The sequence below is a fragment of the Callorhinus ursinus genome, unplaced genomic scaffold, assembly GCF_003265705.2.
Source record: "Callorhinus ursinus isolate GAN/ISIS: 27379988/994484 unplaced genomic scaffold, GSC_fseal_2.0 scaffold5, whole genome shotgun sequence".
Lineage (NCBI taxonomy): Eukaryota > Metazoa > Chordata > Mammalia > Carnivora > Otariidae > Callorhinus > Callorhinus ursinus.
The window spans coordinates 40,247,699-40,267,871 of NW_027397067.1; the positions used below are offsets into that span (position 1 = coordinate 40,247,699).

Below are 20,173 nucleotides of genomic sequence, written 5' to 3' on the forward strand. Positions count from 1 at the left end.
GATGATCACTGATGTTCATAATGAAAGGCCACAAGCACAGGAAATACATAAATGTTTTTTGAATTTAAAAAGTCAATTATTTTAATATAGTTTACAAATATATTTTATTTCATTTTCTTTTATACACTGTTACTTCTATATTTATATGAGTAAACATAGCATCTCCCTCAGCCATGTCATATAATAAAAGAGTTCATTTTATTTCTGCCCCAGATCTTTGTATCTGAACTTATATGTCATTCAGATATGTAAGCTACTGATTAAAAAAACATCTTTTCATCTTTATTATTTTCAACTAATTTGAAAAACATACTTTGGATCTCCTGGCTAAAGGAGTAGAAAATAAATATAGACAACCCCAGTCACATGGTCCTCAAATCCTCACTCATATAGGTATCCATTGGGAACATGCAGCAATAACATGAAAACCAGGAATAGTGACGTGCATGATTTTTACTTGCACAGTTTCATACCTTCTGTAGAACCACTTGTTTTGTTACATGGTGAGAAGACAGAGCAACAGAATGCTAACACCTTTCACTGTTTCATGTCAATTTGTTTCTTAATTTTGAGAATTGCATTTAAATTTTTACTAAACCTACCTTAGGCAAACACTCCTGCAAGGAAAGAATGGCATTTATGCAATGAACTGTCATACTAGCATGAAAAGCATTCCTTATAAAAAGATAGAGAGAAGTGATAACCAACAAAGAATTCCCATATCCTTCACTTAACACTTTTAACTGTGAGTATCATTATAAAGACTAAGGAAATAATAAAAGATGTGTAATAAACTGAACTGATAAAATCAATTAAAACGTATTCATGTTCTATGTAATTAAAGAGAGAGAGTGATAATTTTGTGAATTAAAGATTGAAGTTTAAAGAGTATACTCAGAAAATAGTCAGATACTCTCTGGAAATAAATTGTTTGCACTAGTAATGGTTTATTTCAAAGATTTAGCAATGTGCTAGTCTTCATGACATTAGAATAAATAGTTTAACTGTAAGTGCTCAAAGACAAGCAATAAAAACTTTTTTTTTAAGATTTTATTATTTATTTATTTGAGAGAGAGAGAGAGCATGACCGTGGGTGGGAGGTGGAGGAGCAGAGGGAGAGGGACAAGAAGACTCCGTGCTGAGCGCAGAGCCTGGCACAGGGCTCTATGCCACCACCCTGAGATCATGACCTGAGCCCAAATCAAGAGTTCAACACTTAACCAACTGAGCCACCCAGGTGCCCCAACAATAAAAACTTTTAAATAAAAGTTTTGGTTTCAATTATTAAAAAGAAAAAATATATAAGTCTGACAATAATAATTTGCATAAAATTTCATATTCAAGAAGATAAACGGTGGGGCTTGCTTTAATTTGACAAGCAATCTATGTAAATTATCTCTACATAAATCAGTAACCACATTTATTCACAATAAATCAATATATTTACTACAAAAACACCCTTCTTTATGAAAAAATGTGTATGTGTGGGTGCATATACAGAACAAATATGTACAAAGGCTTTATGTGTGTACAAGCATAGATATTCATTCTGGTGTTGTCATGTGCCCAAATAGACAGGTCTGTGTATTAAGTTTAGGCATAAAATAAAATTAATTTTCAATTAAATTGTTAAAAAGAACTGACTAAACTATGTCCACAGAAATGTCCAGCAGCTTCTATTAAAAATAGAAGCAAAGAATAGAAAATTAAAAGGAAAAATATATATCTGATGTTAAATAACGTAACTATTAAAACAAAACAAAACAAAACAAAAAAAACCTTAATATCCCGGTGAAGAAGATGCTCTGCGCAGAAAGAAAATGACTAAAATAACAAAATAGAAAATTAGAAAATGCTTTGTTTAATAAAATAGGCTAACTCTTAATAAAAATCTACTACACTTTTTAGAATACTCTGATATGAAAATGATGAGTAAATTATTTTTCAAGTGTGATCTATCTAGGAAATAGATCAGTGAAACAAAAAGAGTAATATCATCACAGCATGCAAACAGAAAATTCACATATAGAAGGAAAAAAATCACAGTTTACATTGCATTCATGTTTAAAATCAAACATCACTTTTTCACATTCTGAAGATCCCCCCCCCAAATATGGAAAGAAAAACAAGCTAGGGCTTTAATATAATATTTTTTTCCAACCTGGAACAGCTGCAAAAAACAAATCTTGCTGGAGATAAGCTTGGTTATAAATATCAACATTCCCTTTAAATAAAGGAGTCCAGTTTTCATACCATCTGCCTCTTTCTAAAAGGGAAAAAAATATGAAAATCATAAACTAGGACATCCTCTTTCAAATAAGGCATTTAAAAATGAATGTAGTAAAAAGGCTATGAACTCCTCTGAGCCCCTGCTTTTAAACTTGCCCTGTTTAGCTCAGATCAGAAAACAGGATTTCATGAAAGTAAGCAACTCTTAGTCTATGAATAAAATGCCTTAAGCAATTAATAAAGAAAAAAATGTTCTCAAACTTTTTCACATTTATTGGCCATAATCATAATTTCTGATGGGACCATATTTCTCCTTAATGCATCACACTCCCTACTCTTCATTTTTTAACTACATTTGTCACTTTTGTTACCTCTACTTTTTCCAAAACCTTTTTACAGCCTGTGCCAAAGACTTCCATGTTATCTCTTCTATGCAAAAATCTAGTTACTAACAGAACTGGACTTTTCTTTTAATACAGATTCTATCCTCTGCAAAAATCTTTCCAATGTCTCTCTCAACACAGTGATCTTCTTATACTCAAGTTTGGATTTTATCTTAAAACCTTCTTTCTTCTTTTGCCCTTAATTATTTTTCATTCTTTGTTAATGACCTTGTGATTGAACATTTTAATTTTTCACTGTACCACATCATTACTACTTCAATAATGAAGTCCATAAACCGTATCCATTATTTAACTCCTTAAAGCATTCATAAGAGAGAATTAATGAAAGATGGCCTACCAAATAGAACAGTGCAGAGTGGTCTACTGGAGATGCATACATAAAGAAAGATCCTGTATAGCAAAACTAAGATCGCTCAAGAGAAAGTAGAAGAAACCCAAGACAGAGAAAGAGCGTCCTCTATTTTAACAATATATGTAAATGTTTAGCCAATTCCTGGAATTACAGTGGTAGGATTCTGAAAAGCTACTGTAACAAAGGCACCTAGGAAGCCCTGACATAATTCATTCTCATATTTATTCTCTCCCTTCCTCTTTTTCTCATACACACATAAAGACACACCGATATAGCTGAACAAAAAGAGCAAAATTGAATCTTCAATCCATGAGCATTTCCTGTTATTTTACGGTGCTAAGACTACTTAAATGTGTCCTTCATAGGAAAAATATGTCTGAAGACTTTTTTTAAGTCACTTTCATTCCATTTTAGCCATAGATCACCCAGGTCTGTAATTATACAAAACAAAGTTCTTTTACAAATGACAAATGACATTTAATTGCTTTCTTGGAATGCTGTATCTTCAGTGTATAAGGAGAGAGGAGAGGGAGAGATGTCTTCAAAATAATGGTCAATAATATTTAATCTCCAATTAATTATTTAAAATATATGACCATTTCATAACAATCAATATTTCATCCTTTTCATGATTTGATGTAGGCACTACAAAATGATGGGAACAATTAGATTATCAGTGTTGCAACAGAAAAGTTGTTTTACCTTAGATCTATCAACTATTTAAATATATTTTAAAAGGCTTTTTCATATTAAATTTACTCTACTGTTTATTTTCTGAATTCCATCCACTAGAACATAGTACCACAAGAGTAGGGATCTTTGTTTTTATATACTAAGAGTCTGAAACAATTAGAAAACTGTGGCACACAGTAGACACTCAATACATGTTTTTGAGTAAATATTTTTCAGAACATTAAGTTAAATCATCCATATTTTATGGTTAGTTATCATAAACAATTAAAAATGCTTTGAGTTTTAAAATACTACTATAAGTTCTCTACCTCTTATAGAATATGAGCCTGATAAAGGGTGGGTTAACTCTTCTCTATTTTAATTCATTTCCTTTCTGGTTCTATCACTTTTTAGTTGTTTACCAAGCTAAGCTCACTTACCATTTTTAAAATGGGCACAGTAAGAATGCCTATCCCATACTGCTGTTGTGAGCACTAAATTAAATAGCTAAATATATAAAGTACTTAACATGGTGCTTCTCACATAGTAAGTGTTCATTAAATGTTATTAGTATCATTACATCATGCTGGTTTAATCAGTTACTCACTGTTGAGGTGCCACACAGTCCAAATGGTTTTTATAAACAACAACAACAAAAAGACCCTGAACTTGATGAACTCACATTCATTTAAAAAGTAAATGAGCTCCTTTATAGTTAAGGTTCTTAAGAGTATAAGAATTGCCTCAGAATATACTATGCCTGTATTAACTTAATTACATATAAATTGTATACTTTTCTGCTACTATTTGGTCTCCTAACTATCTTCTAGTATCAGCTAAGTGGCTTCAACAAAAGTATCTTTGGATTAACTTTTAAGATGCCAAATTGCACATGCTCTTTTATTGTCAGTAAGCATTGGAAATTCCAAAGACAACACCACTTTCATGCTTACAGTATATGCACATAATCAGTACTCACAAATACTTTGTAAAATGGTAGGCTTCTAAAAAACAAACAAACAGACTTAAACACTAGTCCCCAGTTTTAAAACTAATAACTGTTATCTCTAATTTTTGTCAAGAGTTCCAAATTACCCTCCAACCTAAGAAAGGAATCTTTTCAGGTCAACATTCCCATCAATTCTTTGTTATTCCCTCCTCAGGAGTTGTACTAAGTTGTACTAAGTTTACATGTATGAAATTTATATATCTATATCCATATGTATCTATATTCCCACCACATGCATTGGAGCAGGTCAGTATGGTTCTCTTAGGGAAACAGTCTGATATTATATAAAACTGATTCTATCATCAAGGTCTCAAAATTTTAATTTGCAATAATAAATATAGCATCCCAAATATTTTTTTAAAAGATTTATTTACCTATCCATTGGACCACAGAGAGAGAGAGAGAGCACAAGCAGGGGGAGAGGCACAGGGAGAGAGAGAAGCAGGCTCTCCGGGACCCCGGGATCATGACCCAAGCCAAAGGCAGATACTCAACCGACTGAGGCACCCAGGCACCCCAGCATCCCAAATATTTTAACCACGGGTCTAATACACAATGGCAAACAAGAAACATGATTTTAGAATATCCTTTAAATTATAGAACATTCCAAGCAATGTCTTCTAAAATCTTTAAGAAAAATATCACAAGTATTCCAATCATTTCTCTATCTTCTTTTCAAAAATTAAACTTCACTGTCACATTATACTACTCTTTTTTAAAGTATATCATAAAAGAATGACTTTATAAAAGCACTGGGTAACTACCTTAGAAATCTGTATTCCCTCTGTTATGAAATAATTGGGTCCTTATTAGCACATTAACCAAAATTTGGGGGCTGGAATTAGATTATATCTCATGAGTCCCTCTAATTTTAGCAGCATACACAAAAGTCTTTTCAAATGTATATTTTTTAATTATTACTGAACTCTAAACAATTTAAAGAAAAAGCAACTGAGCTTCCCAAAGCAATTTCTGCAGTAAAATGTATAATCTGATTTTTCACAAGTGCATAATACTTCCCAGCAACCTCTCTACCCCAAGTTGGTTGTATGTCCCATTGGACTCAGTAGTCATTATAATTTTCAGGACTCTCCTGAAGTCTTCCACCCACCTTCATTTTATTCTAGGCACGTGAGCTGGTTTCCCAAGTCACAAAGAAAATACAGATCACTAGGTAAGAATCGCTCACTTGCAAGCTTATTCTAACTCATTCTCTCACACACCAACATCCACATTTATACACACACCAAACACGTAAATCCACACACACACATGCTAAGGTACGGACACTGTTCATGCCATTACCTCTACTATAATCTCAGTGGATGAAGTGTCCTGTCTTCCACCAAGGCTCCCTCTGTGCCCCGGAGTCCACCCCCATGTATATACTTTCCCTGCCTTTTTACCTTTGTTCCGCTCCTTTATCATTTTCTCTGTCATTGCCTTCATCTGCAGTCTCACCAGCGTGACTGCATTAGTATCCTAATTGGTCTTACTGTTTCTGGTCTTGCTCCCCTAAAACCATACTGCTTCTAGAATAATCTTTCATAAATTAAGTTTAATCAAGAAATTCCCCTGAAGTATATTATATCATTCAGTGTTTCCCTATGTCCTTTAGGATGGAGTTCTAATCCCATAGTTTGGTATAATCTAACCCCTGTTCTCCCCCCATCTCTTTAACCTATCTTTATCCAACACCAACACTGTGCTCTAACTACTCTGAATTACATACAGTTCCCTGAAATTATCACACTACGTAACAGCTTACTGCCTTTGCCCATGCTCTTCCTTTCTCTGAAATACTTTCAAATACTTCTTTACCTAGATATCTTATACTCCTTTAAAACAGTAGAAAGGTATAGCATTCATTAATTCTACTCACATATCTTCCAATTTTCCTCTCCCTCTGGATAGAGACGATATTGCACTTCACAGTCCCCCTTTTGAAATTTGTTTTGATCAATAAAACTCTAAATACCAGTACATAATTAGCCACTCTCTTCCCATTGCTGCATCTGGATCATGGAAGTACATGAGCTTTCCTACCAACACATTTTGGACATGTAGTCTCTGTGAGAAATAAACATTTGTTGTGCTAAGACACTGTGAATTGGGCTTGTTTGTTCCTACAGCATAACCTAGGCTATTCCAGCTGATAAAAAAAAAAAAAAAAGGTTACCTTTCTCAGGAAGCCTTCCATGAGCCCAACACAGTCTGATTCAAATGCTGTTTCTCCACGTGATGATAGCTTTGTATTCATACTCTCATCACAACACAACACTGTAGTAAGATGGCTGCTGTAACCATCCATCTCCCTTCAAACAGTACTTCTGAGGGCAGGAACTGTGTATTTCATCCCTGTATTGCAGAGGCAGCTTTTAGGCAAACAGGCTTGAGCAATGGAATATAGAAAGGCCCATCAGGAGACCCACCTCAAAATACCCATTAGGCCCTAACTGACCAACGGCTACTTACAATTAGGCACAGATACCAAAACAGAGAATTCCATAGGAGGGCATACCTCCTCACCTTCCCTCTTTAAAAACAGCCTCCACTCACACCTCGTTGCAGAAAGCCTCTCCTCTGCTGTTCTGCCCACCTCTCCCTTGCAATATATTCAATAAACTTCTGTCTCCTTTGTTCTGCCTCAGGTGAATTCTTTCACCTCCTATGCCATGGCTTCTACCCAATCATCGCCCCCCCACCGATGAAGAGACACTCCATTTGGACACCACATGTAGGGTCACCAATTAGCATAGTGCCTCACTCATGGTAAGTGAGACACTTACCATGTTTGCTAAATTAACTGGTCATTCATTCATTCACTCATCAAGGACCAAGAACTACTCTAGTTGCTAGAGACAGAGTAAAACCAGAGCAAACAAAAACACCTGCACTCATAGGAACTGATATTCTTGTGAAGGATAATGACAATAAGCAAGACAAATAAGTATAAAATATACAGTTTATTATATAGTGATAAATGCTAAGTAGAAAATATAGAGCAGGGATATTTGGATGGTAACCAGGTTAGATCTCATTTAAACAGTGATCTTTTAATGAAGACCCAAAGGAAAGTAAATAAATGGGCTATGCAGATATCTCGGGAATATCTAGGGAAGAGCAATTCAGTAGAGAGAATAGTATAAAAACCCTGAGATGGGAACATGCCCGGCATGTTCAGAGAACAACAAAGAAGCCAGTATGGCTGAGCAAGTGAGTGATTAGAGATGAGATTAGAGCAGTAACAAGGAACCATCTCTTGCAGGGACATATAGGCCAGTTTAAGAGCTTTAGCTTTCATCTTGAGTGAAACAGAGAGCCATTGAAAAGTTCTGAGCAGAGGAAGAGGTAGAAGAGGACAGGGCCCATATTTTTGATGGTATAACATTTCCTCTTCCCACAAAACAGGTGAACGCAGATATACCAATTAATCAAGAAAAATTAAAAATGACATTGAATGACATTTTATGAAGGTCTTAATCTGTTCATTACCTACTATATAGAGACATTGATTATAATCCAAATATAATTACCAAAATATAGCAATGTACCAAAGTATCATAGTGTATCAAACATAAGAAAGATCAAGTATTTAAAGTAGAAACAAATCCTAATAGACAATAATATTAAATGATTTAAAAAATAAATCAGATATAGATTTATAGCTCTATGGATCTTGCTTTATTTACTTGGATTTGCCCAAATACCACAAAAAAAAAAAAATAAGTAAAATCATTCCCCCATTGTAATACAGTCTTCCATAAGAAAGAACTACATTCCAAACTCAAGTTCATTGCCAGAAGCAAACAAACCAAAACAAGAAAAACAAGTGAAAGAAAACAAACCACAAGTCAAAACACCTTTTGCCAAATGTTAAATCAAATAAACACACCTTGTGCTGTGTCCTTGATGCTGCCAAGTCTGAACTCTGGAGAGCTGCCAAGGGTAAGATGTTTCCAAAGGCAAGATCTTTACTGAGGAAGCTGCGCTTGCATTCCTGGCAAATTCAATTCCAGATACCAATAACAATGCTCTTGGTTGCTTTTTCTTACTGGAATTCAAAGTAGAGTATATGGAAACATTATAAATGGATGACCTCCAGTGCCCTAATACCCACAAAATAAAATCACTGCGGTAGCTTTTTCCAAGAGGTGTTTCTTGGTTTGCTAAATCTGTTATACATTCAACTGAATTAAGTTTCTCTGGTCAAATATACTCAGAAAATGTTGCATATCATGCCCATGCCCCTTCTTCACAAGGCACACCTTCAAAAGCAAGGCTCTGAGAAATCCTGTAATAGAAAAGCCTATTTAAATTTACTTGACCCAATGTGTCTGACATTTATTTAATTAAAGACCCCCTTTCCACTGTAATAATAGTAACATTATTTCTGCAGATCACACTTTACAAACGGTTTATTGTATAGTGATTATCTGAAAAGTAGTTAGAGATGTGTTCACTATATTTTGGAGTTGAGTATGAATATAAAGAGACCAATTTGAATTTGTTCTCTGTTAGTGCAATTTATGCAGGATCAACCTATAAAAATAATTGTATTTATTTAACCATAATTGTTTAAATATGTTACTTTCTAAACTAAATGCCCATTAAAAAGTAACAAAGGAAACAATCAGATAATATATGATTTATTCATTTTTGTTCGGCAAATATTTACTGAATACCTATTATGTGCCAGGCACTGAACTTATCTCTAGTTTTATATTGCAATTGCTCTTATATAGATAAGAGTATCAAGTTTAAATGGTTCCAAACCACTGTCTCATAATAATAACACCAACTCAAAATTTAACCCCAAGCATTTGAGAACACAAGTTTCACTAATTCTAATCATATCATTAAAAATAGCTTGCAACCTTTAGGCTGTTTTTAAATAGTGATAATAATCCAGCTCAAGCATGATAATAAGAAAACATAGTCTTTTAAAAATAGTGCTACAAAAGAATAAAATTGAAGTCTGACATGGGAAACAAAGGCAAAAAGAAAAATTACATTTCCCTACTACCTACAGCCCACTGCCAAGTCCTTGAAACAGACAGTGACATTCCTCTAGGGACTCAACTCCCTCTATGTTAATACTTTGCTAAGGGCAAAAGGCAATCTTAGCCTGACCCCCAGGATCCTGTAAGTCTACTTTAACATATACAAATTTCTTTGGAAACTTCCTTTATCTCTATCCATCCCCCCCCCACCTAGATACGTGTTAGCAATCATCCCCCAAGCATATGACCCACCAACAGACAATAATAAATGACCTTTTCCCAACAATAGCTAGTCCCCTCAAGGTCCTAGAAACCTTGCTTCCAAAATTCCTTAGAGACTTAACACTATCCCTAACCCCCTCCCAACTTGAAAGTTGGGATATAATCAGCCACTCCTCATGACCCCTGTGCAGCTATTTCTGCCCACGGGTCCTATTCCTGTGCTTTAATAAAACCAAAGACGTCTCAAGAATTCTTTCTCGGCCATTGGCTCTGAACCTTAACATCTTTCCTACATCAAAGTCCTGTTTACCATGCACAAAATTTAACTTAAACAAATCATAGACCTAGAGGTAAATACTAAAATTATAAAATGCTTAGAAGAAAACAGGAGTAAAACTTCATGACCTTGGGTTAGGAAATAGTTTCTTAGATATAACACCAAACATACAAGCAACAAAGAAAAAATAGGCATGTTGGACTTCATCAGAATAAAGAAAAACTTTTGTGCTCCAAAGTACATGACCAAGAAAGTGAAAAGACAACCCACAGAATGGGAGAAAATATTTACAAGTCATATATCTGATACGCATTTTATACCCAGAATGAAGAACACTTACAACCCAACAGTAAAAATGCAAATAATCCAATTTTTAGAAAGACAAAGGATTTAAATAGAGATTTCCTCAAAGACTAAAAACAAATTGCCAATATACACATGAAAAGATGGTAAATTTCATTAGTCACTAGGGAAATTCAAATCAAAACCACAATGAGATACCACTTCACTAGACAGACAATAAGATAAAACATGTTAGTGAGGATGTAGAGAAAATAGAATCTTCATACACTGCTGGTGGAAAAGTAAAATGGTGCACAGCCTTCTTCAAAACAGTTTGGCAGTTCCTCCCAAAACCATAGAGTAGCCATATGACCCAGCAATTCCACTCCTAGGTATTTAGCCAAGAGAAATGAAAACACATGTCTACATAAAAACTTGTACATGAATGTTCAAAGCAGCATTATTCTTATAGCCAAAAAGTGGAAACAATCCATGATGAATAGACAAAGAAAATATGATATAACCATACAATGGAATATTATTGCACCATAAAAAGGAATGAAATATTGATACGTGTGACATCATGGGTGAACCTTGAAAACATTATGCTAAGTGAAAGAAGCCAGTCACAAAAGTCCAATTAATACATCATTCCTATTGTTCTCTTTATATGAAGTGTCCAGAATGAGAAAATCTATACAGACAGAAAACAGATTAACAGTTATGTAAGGCTGGGAGTGAGAGCAGAAGAAATGGGGCATGACTGATAATGGGTACAGGGTTTCGACTGATAATGGGTACAGGGTTTCTTTTTTGAGGTTATGAAAATATTCTAAAATTATGTAGTGGTGATGGTTGCACAACTTTGTGAATATGCTACAAAACTACTGAATTGTACACTTTAAAATAATAAATTTAATGGTTGTGAATTACATCTCAATAAAGTTATTAAAATAAAAGAATCATAATAATATATATCTATAGTCCTTATCTAAAATGTTGGGCCAGTTGTGTCTTGAGGGTGTTTAGATTACAGAGAGGTAATATGTCCCATTTACTGTAATGACAAAACAACCCTTGAGGAATGTAGGAATAGCACGTTAATATTTCATAGCAAAATCTTATCACTATTGACACTGACTAGAAAAGTAAACACTACATAAATAGTCCCATGTCATGTTAAATATGGTTTTACCTCAACTGAATTTATGCAAAATTTGGGGAAAAATTTTGCAGAACTTTTTTTTTTTAGAACTTTTGGGTTTTGAAAATGTGAATAGGGGCACCTGGGTGGCTCAGTCGTTAAGCGTCTGCCTTCGGCTCAGGTCATGATCCCAGGGTCCTGGGATCGAGCCCCACATTGGGCTCCCTGCTCAGTGGAGAGTCTGCTTCTCCCTCTCCCACTCTCCCTGCTTGTGTTCCCTCTCTCGCTGTGTCTCTCTCTGTCAAGTAAATAAATAAATCTTTTTAATAAATAATTAAATAAATAAATAATTTAATAAATAAATTTAATAAATAAATAAATAAAATCTTTTAAAAATGTGAATAATGGGTATTGGACCCTTATTAATGATGATGATTAATATTAGCAACAATAATCATATCAGCAACCTCCCATTTACTATGCTTTGCATGTCCCATGTATTATCAGAAAGAAATTTCCCTAACATTCCTGTGGGACAAGTACAATTAACTCCGACTGGGAAAACTGAGTTTCCTAATGATTAAGTGATTTTTCCAAGCACACACAGTTAACAAAGAAAAGGGCAGAGATTTGAATGCAATTCTATCTGATCACAGAGCCTACTCCCTTTCCTCTCCAGGGAAGAGTATGTGCAGATCATCCATTTGAGATATAGACTTCAAATCTATAAAATGGAGTAAAGAATTCTTTTATATATATCACAGAGATTACTGTAAGAATGAAATGAGATCATTTTTATGAAAATAATGTGGCAAATATAAAGGTCCATATAAATGTGAAACAATTGGGCGCCTGGGTGGCTCAGTTGGTTAAGCAACTGCCTTCGGCTCAGGTCATGATCCCGGAGTCCTGGGATCGAGTCCCACATCGGGCTCCCGGCCCAGCGGGGAGCCTGCTTCTCCCTCTGACCTTCTCCCCTCTCATGCTGTTTCTCTCTCTCTCTCAAATAAATAAATAAAGTTTTTAAAAAAATAAATAAATAAATAAATAAATGTGAAACAATTTTACCTGGAAAACTATTTTTATTATATATCTAAATCAATGTTTAAAGTGAGATATAGTTTTAGTCAAATTCTTCACAGGCATTCAAAATAAATACACTAATTTTATTTGAAAAAATGCTAAGCATTAAACATTGTTTTTTAAATATCTAAGAAAAGAAAATCTGAATGTGTTCAAGGAGTCCATAACTAAATGTCTATCTCAAGTTTTTATAAGGCATATATAAAACTGGTGCAGTATGCAAACATATATATTATGTTTGGTCTTAAAGTAGTTCTGTGTACCCAGGCGAGGCCAGACAGATTATTCTTTTACTTTATAGGTAACTTCTTAATCTTCTGAAATCTTGAAATTATTTCAGTATATTTAACAGCCTGCTCACAAAAGTTTACATACCATATAAGTTCCTAGGATAATTAGGGGATTGTCTATATATCCTCCCTCAAGGAAAATTTTGTTATAAATAGGACATGCGGGGGTATATTCATAGCATTAAAAAAATTTAGGGAGTGCTGTCTGTATTCTAAAATACTGATCCAATCACATTGGCTCTACAGTATAAAAATCTAAAATGGATCCTCACTGCCTATCAGATGAAAACTGCTTTGCGTGGCATATAAAATAGCCTTCTCAGCCTGGGCCAGCAGGTCTTTATTGACTCAACTCCAGCCACTTTTCTCCAAATTGTGTTCCAGCCACTGAATTTCTTTCATTTCCCAACTATGTGATCCTATTGACAGCTTAGTAGCATTACAAATCTTGTTCTCTTTGCCTTGATATTACCTTAGCCCCAGCCTTATCTCCCTTAAATTCAGAGGCATCCTTCAAAACCTCATTTCAAGCCACTTCCCCTATATAATTCACCTATACCTGTCAAACAAATCTTTGCTGATTAACTGACTGATACATAACTTGCATATTAATACAGTACATGCTTATCTCTATAAGCACATAGATTTTTGGCATAAAGAGTAAAGTATTACTATTTCTTATAAAACTGCAATATTTAACTGAATGTCTTTGGAAATGAAATTCTAAAATCTTTACATGAATATGTTTCATTTAAGGCACAGAGATGAAAAAGAGAAATTTTGGTGATTAAATATAAAGAATAATAGACTTGTTTTTAACCCCAGTCCATATAAGACCAAAGAAATGCCAGGGGAAAGTAGAACCATGAAAGGCAATTACTGAGTAAATTTGGGTACCTTGAAATAGAAAGAAAATTCCAATCTTATACACTAAAGTTTATAGTTTAGGGCAAGAGTTGCAAACTCTTCCTATAAAGGGCCAGATCATAAATTTTTAGGCTTTGAAGGTCAAGAGGGAAAATCAAATTATAACTGTGTCACAGCAATTTGTAGTGCTCTGAGCAACGCAAAGCAACACAGCGGCACATTTGCATATCTGCGGCAATTACTCAACACTGCTGTTTAAGCATCACATACAGCATGTAAACATATGTGTAGGCATGTTACAATAAAACTTTATTTATAAACAAAATTTTAATTTCATGTTTACATCACAAAATATTGTTTGTTTTTCCCAACCATTTAAAGATATAAAAACTATTCTTAGTTAACGGGTCATACAAAAACAAGCAGTGAGCCAGATTTAGGTAGGCCGTGGATCATAGTCAGCTGATGAATGGTTTAGGTATATATTTTTTTTCCAGTAAACAGATCCCCTCCCAGAGCCTCCAGAAAGGAATGCAGCCCTGCTGATACCTTGATTTCAGCCCAGTGAGAACTATGTTAGACTTCTGAACTACAGATCTATAAGATAATGAATTTGTGGTTTTTAAAGTCACTAAATTTGTGGCAGTTTGTTAAAGCAAAGAATATAAAACTAATACAGTTCTCATTTTTAGTTTTTTCCTCATCTTTTTGTTTTACCTTTTTATCTTCCTACTGTCGCTTAATCATTATCTGTCCTTTTTATATGGAGTTCTTCTATCCATACAGGCCATGAATTCTTGCAAAGAATTTCCTCAAATGTTCTTCCACAGCTTAAAATTCTTGATTTTCACAGTATGTCACTGAATCTTCTGATGATTACCTTTTCCTTAGATTTGTGGGATTTTTTTTGTTCCATTCATTTCAAATGTTAAACCTATCCAGAATAGTTTGGCATTGAACGAAACTATACAGATCATTTCTACCTAGTCCAATCTTTTCCAAATAGATGTATGTATGTATGTAGGTAGGTAGGTATGTATGTATGATATGTAGATATGTATGTATGTAGGTAGGTATGTATGATATGTAGATATGTATGTATGTATGATATGTAGATATGTATGTATGTATCGGGGTGTGATGGAGATGTTGAGGAGAGGAGAAGAAGCAAAGAATGGAAACCTAGGAAATGACAAAATGGAATCAGAAACTGATTCTTTTTTAAATTACACCTCTCCATCCTGAAAAACAATCTGATATACCCCTGCCCAGAGAGATTCAGTGTATATTGAACCACTGTGAATAATGAGAATATATAATGCTCAAGCACATTCTTCATAAAAATGGAAGAATATCACAAATTTTCAACTGTATATATTCACATATAAGGAACTTGATGCCTGAAACATGATAAACCACCTCCCACCCCGCCCAAAATAATGTATCTGCTGCTGGAGCCAAGCCTACAACTTTCAGTCCAGTACACCATCTACCTAGTATAGTTATAAACTGTAATCCACAAGTAGGATTTTGTCACAGGTATCCATATAATTTATTATTCTACATCCTGTTAATATTCAAATATTTTTAATATCTATGTTAAAAAGTTTTTTGGGTTAAACCATCTTCCTTTTGTCTTTGCCAAAATTTTAATTTCTTCAGTCTAATTAGTCTGCTATTTTTGCAACTATGTCATCACATAATACTACTATGGAAGAACTAAGCTTCTTCTTATTCCTATTGTCATTCTCCATGTTCAGTGGCTTGAAAACCATGAAATTGGTAAGATCCTCTTATGGAACTTATGGAACTGTCTCCACCTTCTGATTCAACAAAATAGAATTTGTTAAACCTCTGAGTACAGAGTATTTATCTTTCTATTGCTTAACATTTCCAAATTAAGAAGCTAAGAAATCATCTTTTCTTTTTCACGAAAATATGTACCTATTTCACTCTGTTGTTGCAAAGACACTCAACAGGTATGAATCTAACAGGTGTGAAAAGATCTAGCTCTAGGACTCTATCTTTTCAGTTAGAAATGTCTTGAGGATATCACATATTATAAAATATGTATCACTATTTTCCATTAATACTGTTTTAGACATTCTGGGAGAACACCAAAAAATGATAATTTTCTAAGCAATATTTTTATTAAAACCTTCGCACTTAGAGCCAGATCTATTGATATCAAAAATACGAATACAGAGGAATAAAGATGAGGGAAAAATCTGGCCTAGCCTCATGTTTCCATGAGGAGGAACTTCACTGGAATCATAGTTCTCAAAGGAGATGTTTTTGGCATTGGAGTGGGGCAAGAAAATTCTTCATTGAGCTGGACCTCTAGATTACACAAGGCCCCCAAAGCCAGTAGCTTTTAAACACATAGTAATAATTTAAAAACACCTCCACTTATTTCAAATGGCCCAAAGGGATCACCCAGGGTGGAAAAATCAGAGCACTAGGTTAACAGTCCTGGCCTCAGATCCCACTCCTTATTTGCAGCTTCCCAACAGGAGAGTTATCTGATTGATGGGTGAAATCCATTGGTCCATATTACTCCCGTGGGTAGATATTAGCTATTGTAAACCTGTAAATTCTAGAGGTTTTCCTTCTTTCACTTCACTCTCCGCCCTGGACCACGCATATCAGTAATTCTGGGTAAATGTATCTTTTCTGCAAACTGAAATTTTCCCTCATTGAATTCCAGGTTCTGAGAAAAGAAGTGGAGGCAGAAAGGGGTAGGAAGTACTAGTACTCATTTTTGGTCTCCTATCCAAAGCATTATGCCCAATCAGCTATTTAGTACTGAAGCTGATATTGTAAACTTCACCTGTTTACAAACTCAAGAGAGAAAAAAAGCTATTATTTATTGAGGCTTTAAAAACTTTAATTTCATTAGAATGCTTTCTCTACTCCATTTGTCTTTATACCAGCTTCTCTACCAGAAATGGAGTTAAGAAGGGAATAGTCAAAAACTAAACAGTTCAAATGAAATTATAAATGCTAATAAAGAAAACAAGTGCTCCTATATACTCCTGTGTTTATTACAAAACAATATATATTTTCTTTTTTCAATGTTTTCCCTATCTAATGATACTACCTACTACAGATGCCCACTTCTATTGATAAACCTAGATAAAGAAAATTTAGCGAACAAAATAACTCTACCTATAGTCTTTTATTTAAATAGAGAAATCAGGAAAAGAGCCACAGTGGAACCAACCACAATATTTTTTAACCACAAGAAATTAAAATAGTATAAAAGCTGACTCACTTAAGTTAAAGAAAATAGTCTAAGAGTCAGGTTATAGTATTCAAGTGGCATATGCTAAACATAATCAGTTTTTCTTTGTCGACTTTGATAGAAGAGAAAGTTTATGTATTTAATGTTTATTTCAAAAATACAATTTAACATTTTCTCAAAATATTTGGCAATAATTTCTCTTTCCACTTGCTTAAATATAAGAATATCCTTTAAGAGAATGATCAAAGGGCATGTGAAAAAAATTACAGCTTACATGGTTTTGAAAAGACAGCAACAATCTATTGGTAGTTCCTGTTTATTAAATAGTAAAAAAATAAAAGGATTGGTTTAAGATTCTGCATTAAAGTAAGCTATGGTAAAATGCATTGTGGAAGAAAAGGAAAAGACCCAATTCTTTTCCCCACTATATACTCAGTCTATCTTTGGGATGAGGCAAGGGGGAGAGTAATTTCCTTATCCCTCAAGAAGTTGATCCAAAACAGTATCTTAATCCAGGACCACTTATGCTTCCAACTGTGTCTTTCTCTAAGGGGAGAGTCAATAGCTCCTTGGCTTCTCAAAGTAGTATATGACACCATAAAGGTCATTCATCTTTGGATTAGAAGGTAATCTTTCCCAATCCTTTCAGGCTATGTATATACTTTGAAAAACCTAGTGATGTCAATCAAGGGGGTAAAATGTGTCATGCAAGACATTTAAGGTGCTATGTAACCAGAACTATCACAGAATCAGTAAGAAATAGACAAATGAGTTTCTTCCTCAATTCTAAATAACCCAATGATAAAAGAAGTCACAAGGGAAGTCTGAAAATACTTTAAGCTGAATAGTCATACTTCTGTGTTTACAAATTCAGATTATATAGACAAAAAGATAAAGTGTAATCAATAACACTTCACATCTGTCTAGATCATTAATAATCAATTATTCCTTCTTACTCTTTAGGAACAAAGGGCACAGTAGCCCCACTTTTATAGATGAGAAAACAGTTATGAAGGTTATTGTCCAAGGACAGTATTTCCTAACCCTGCCAGTTTTCTGTCTTATAGGCCAAGATTCTCCCCAGTGCTTTCAAGCAGTACAAGCTGCCTTCTTGGGGATTTATACCGTAAACCTAGCAGAAGGAAGTAAAATCAGATTTTTAGCTCCTTTTGTGTTTTCTCTCTGGAATGTTTGTTCGCTGAATCATTTGGGGCCAACTGGTATGAGCAAAGAGATCTGAAGTGGTTATCTGTGGTTACCATCTTAGAGTTAATCATTAAATGTGGGTCAATGAAGCAAAGGAGCTTTATACGCTTAATATCACCCACTCTCCACAGAAGAGACGGAGATCATCTATTGGGGCCTGTCCAAAAATAAATTGCCTCAACTTCCTGAGCTGCTCATTGTGCTCAAACGGGCACCAGCAAGAAAAAGAATTCTAGGTAGAAGAAACCAGATCTCCTATCCCCATTTTCCTAGCAATCCACATGGACACCAACACTTCGTGGATTCAGGGATTCACGAAGCACCAAGCAAAGATCCTCTCCGCATCCCACCCCAGCGCCCCCCTCCTCCATGCAAATAAAGCCATCTCACGCTGCCTAAAGCTCTTCTCTGCAAACGTTTTGGTCTGCAGATACTTATTAAGAAGGAAAGGCAGGGAAAAGAACAGAGAGGAGTAATACTGGAAAAGGAGGCCAGAGGAACTACAGAGCCGGAGAGCTGGCCAGTAAAATAAACGGACGCGAATTAACTGACAGCACAAGGGAGCCAATCCCTAACCAAGTGAGAGGTCTTGGGAGGTGGGCGGGACTAAAATTTCCAGGGCCCTGCGCCCCAGCCAGACACGCTGGCAGGGCGGGAACCGTGCGTTCCTTAGCAACAGCGGCGGCCACGCCCACCCACCACCCCAACACCAGATCCGCCATCCCCACCCCCACCGCGAGCGTCCTGTTCGCCAGAAGGGGTCCTTAAGTTATTACCGTACATCCTGGGTTTCCCGGGCTTCGGGTTCCCCCTCTTCCAGAGCCTCCCTCCACCCGGCCCGCCCTAGTGCCGCTCTCAGGGGCGGAACGACCATCTCCTAAACGCTTTGGGGGATCGCTAAGGACGTGCGCCCGCTTTCAGTCCCGGACCCCGAGCTTCCCTGGCAGGGCCTCCCCAGCCCCCTCGCCCTCGCCGGACACACACACCTCAGCTCAGCCAAGGCAAAGGCCGACAAACTTCGTGTCCGGCTGGAAATGTTGCTGTCCACGGTCCTGTCACTCAGAGGCAGGGGCGGGACGAGCCAGCCGCACACCCCTAATCCCAAAGGGCGGTACGAAAAGAGGCGGGGTTCGGCGGAAAGAGCCGGGACCAGTCCCCAGCCCGCGCTCCGATTGGTCAGTCTCTCTCCCGCCTCTGCGCGGGTCCCGGACGCAAAGGAAGCCGGCCTTTCCTTCCTCTAACGTGGAGTCCCAAATTCCAATACTTGACTCACGAAATGACCACAGAAATTAGAAATAAGGACTATGACTTGTTTTATAGATATAAAACACAAAAATACGTTATTTTGATTGTTGAAGCCTTGTCACCTAACACACACTCCCCATCCCCACTCTCCGGGGAGCATCCCTTGGAGGAAGCATGAACCATCTCTGAAAAAAATCATTGTTTGCAGATTGAAGTTTTAACAGATTAATCAATTTAGGAAAAGTGATTCCTGAAATATGACCAACAACAAAACTTTGGAGGTATGTCCAGGTATTCAGTTTTCACGTCTACGAAATGGGAATGAAATACTAAGTTATTTGGAAAGCATTTGACAGTTGAATGATTTATGCCTAATAATCATGTACTCCTCTCAACACCCAACAGAGCTGTTATTATCCAAGGCCTATGAACAATGAAGCAGGCTCAGATATGTTACATTTATTCAATCATTCAACAAATGAAAAAGTGCCTGTAGTTATTTTTTATACTGTGGTAAATTGAATTTAAAATTCTTTCAAAAAATTATGCGATTTCCAATTTAATTTTTCAATTTTTCTCTTGCCCTAGTTAAGTTATTTTCCTATGGGCCAGCCCAGCATAGTTTCAAAAAAAAGCCCTTGAGA

At 35.7% G+C, this 20,173-nt stretch overlaps 1 protein-coding gene across 5 annotated transcripts in view; it reads right to left on the reverse strand.

Moving 5' to 3' along the window:
- The window catches only part of TRIQK (triple QxxK/R motif containing), a 167,564-nt gene extending 148,147 nt beyond the window's left edge, over positions 1-19,417 (reverse strand). For 2 of the 5 annotated variants that reach the window (XR_012378256.1, XM_073892958.1), the window contains exons 1-3: positions 19,271-19,414; positions 8,562-8,720; positions 6,846-7,024 (exon numbers count right to left, since the gene is read on the reverse strand). Coding sequence is in view for 4 of the 5 variants with exons in the window: in XM_073892958.1 (XP_073749059.1) it covers positions 6,846-6,977 (132 nt within the window). In the remaining variant the exon portion in view is untranslated. Of the gene's footprint in view, positions 1-6,845; positions 7,025-8,561; positions 8,721-19,270 lie in introns of all 5 variants that reach the window. The other 3 variants (XM_073892957.1, XM_073892956.1, XM_073892955.1) reach the window with 2 other exon arrangements.
- Between the last annotated feature and the right edge of the window lie 756 nt (positions 19,418-20,173).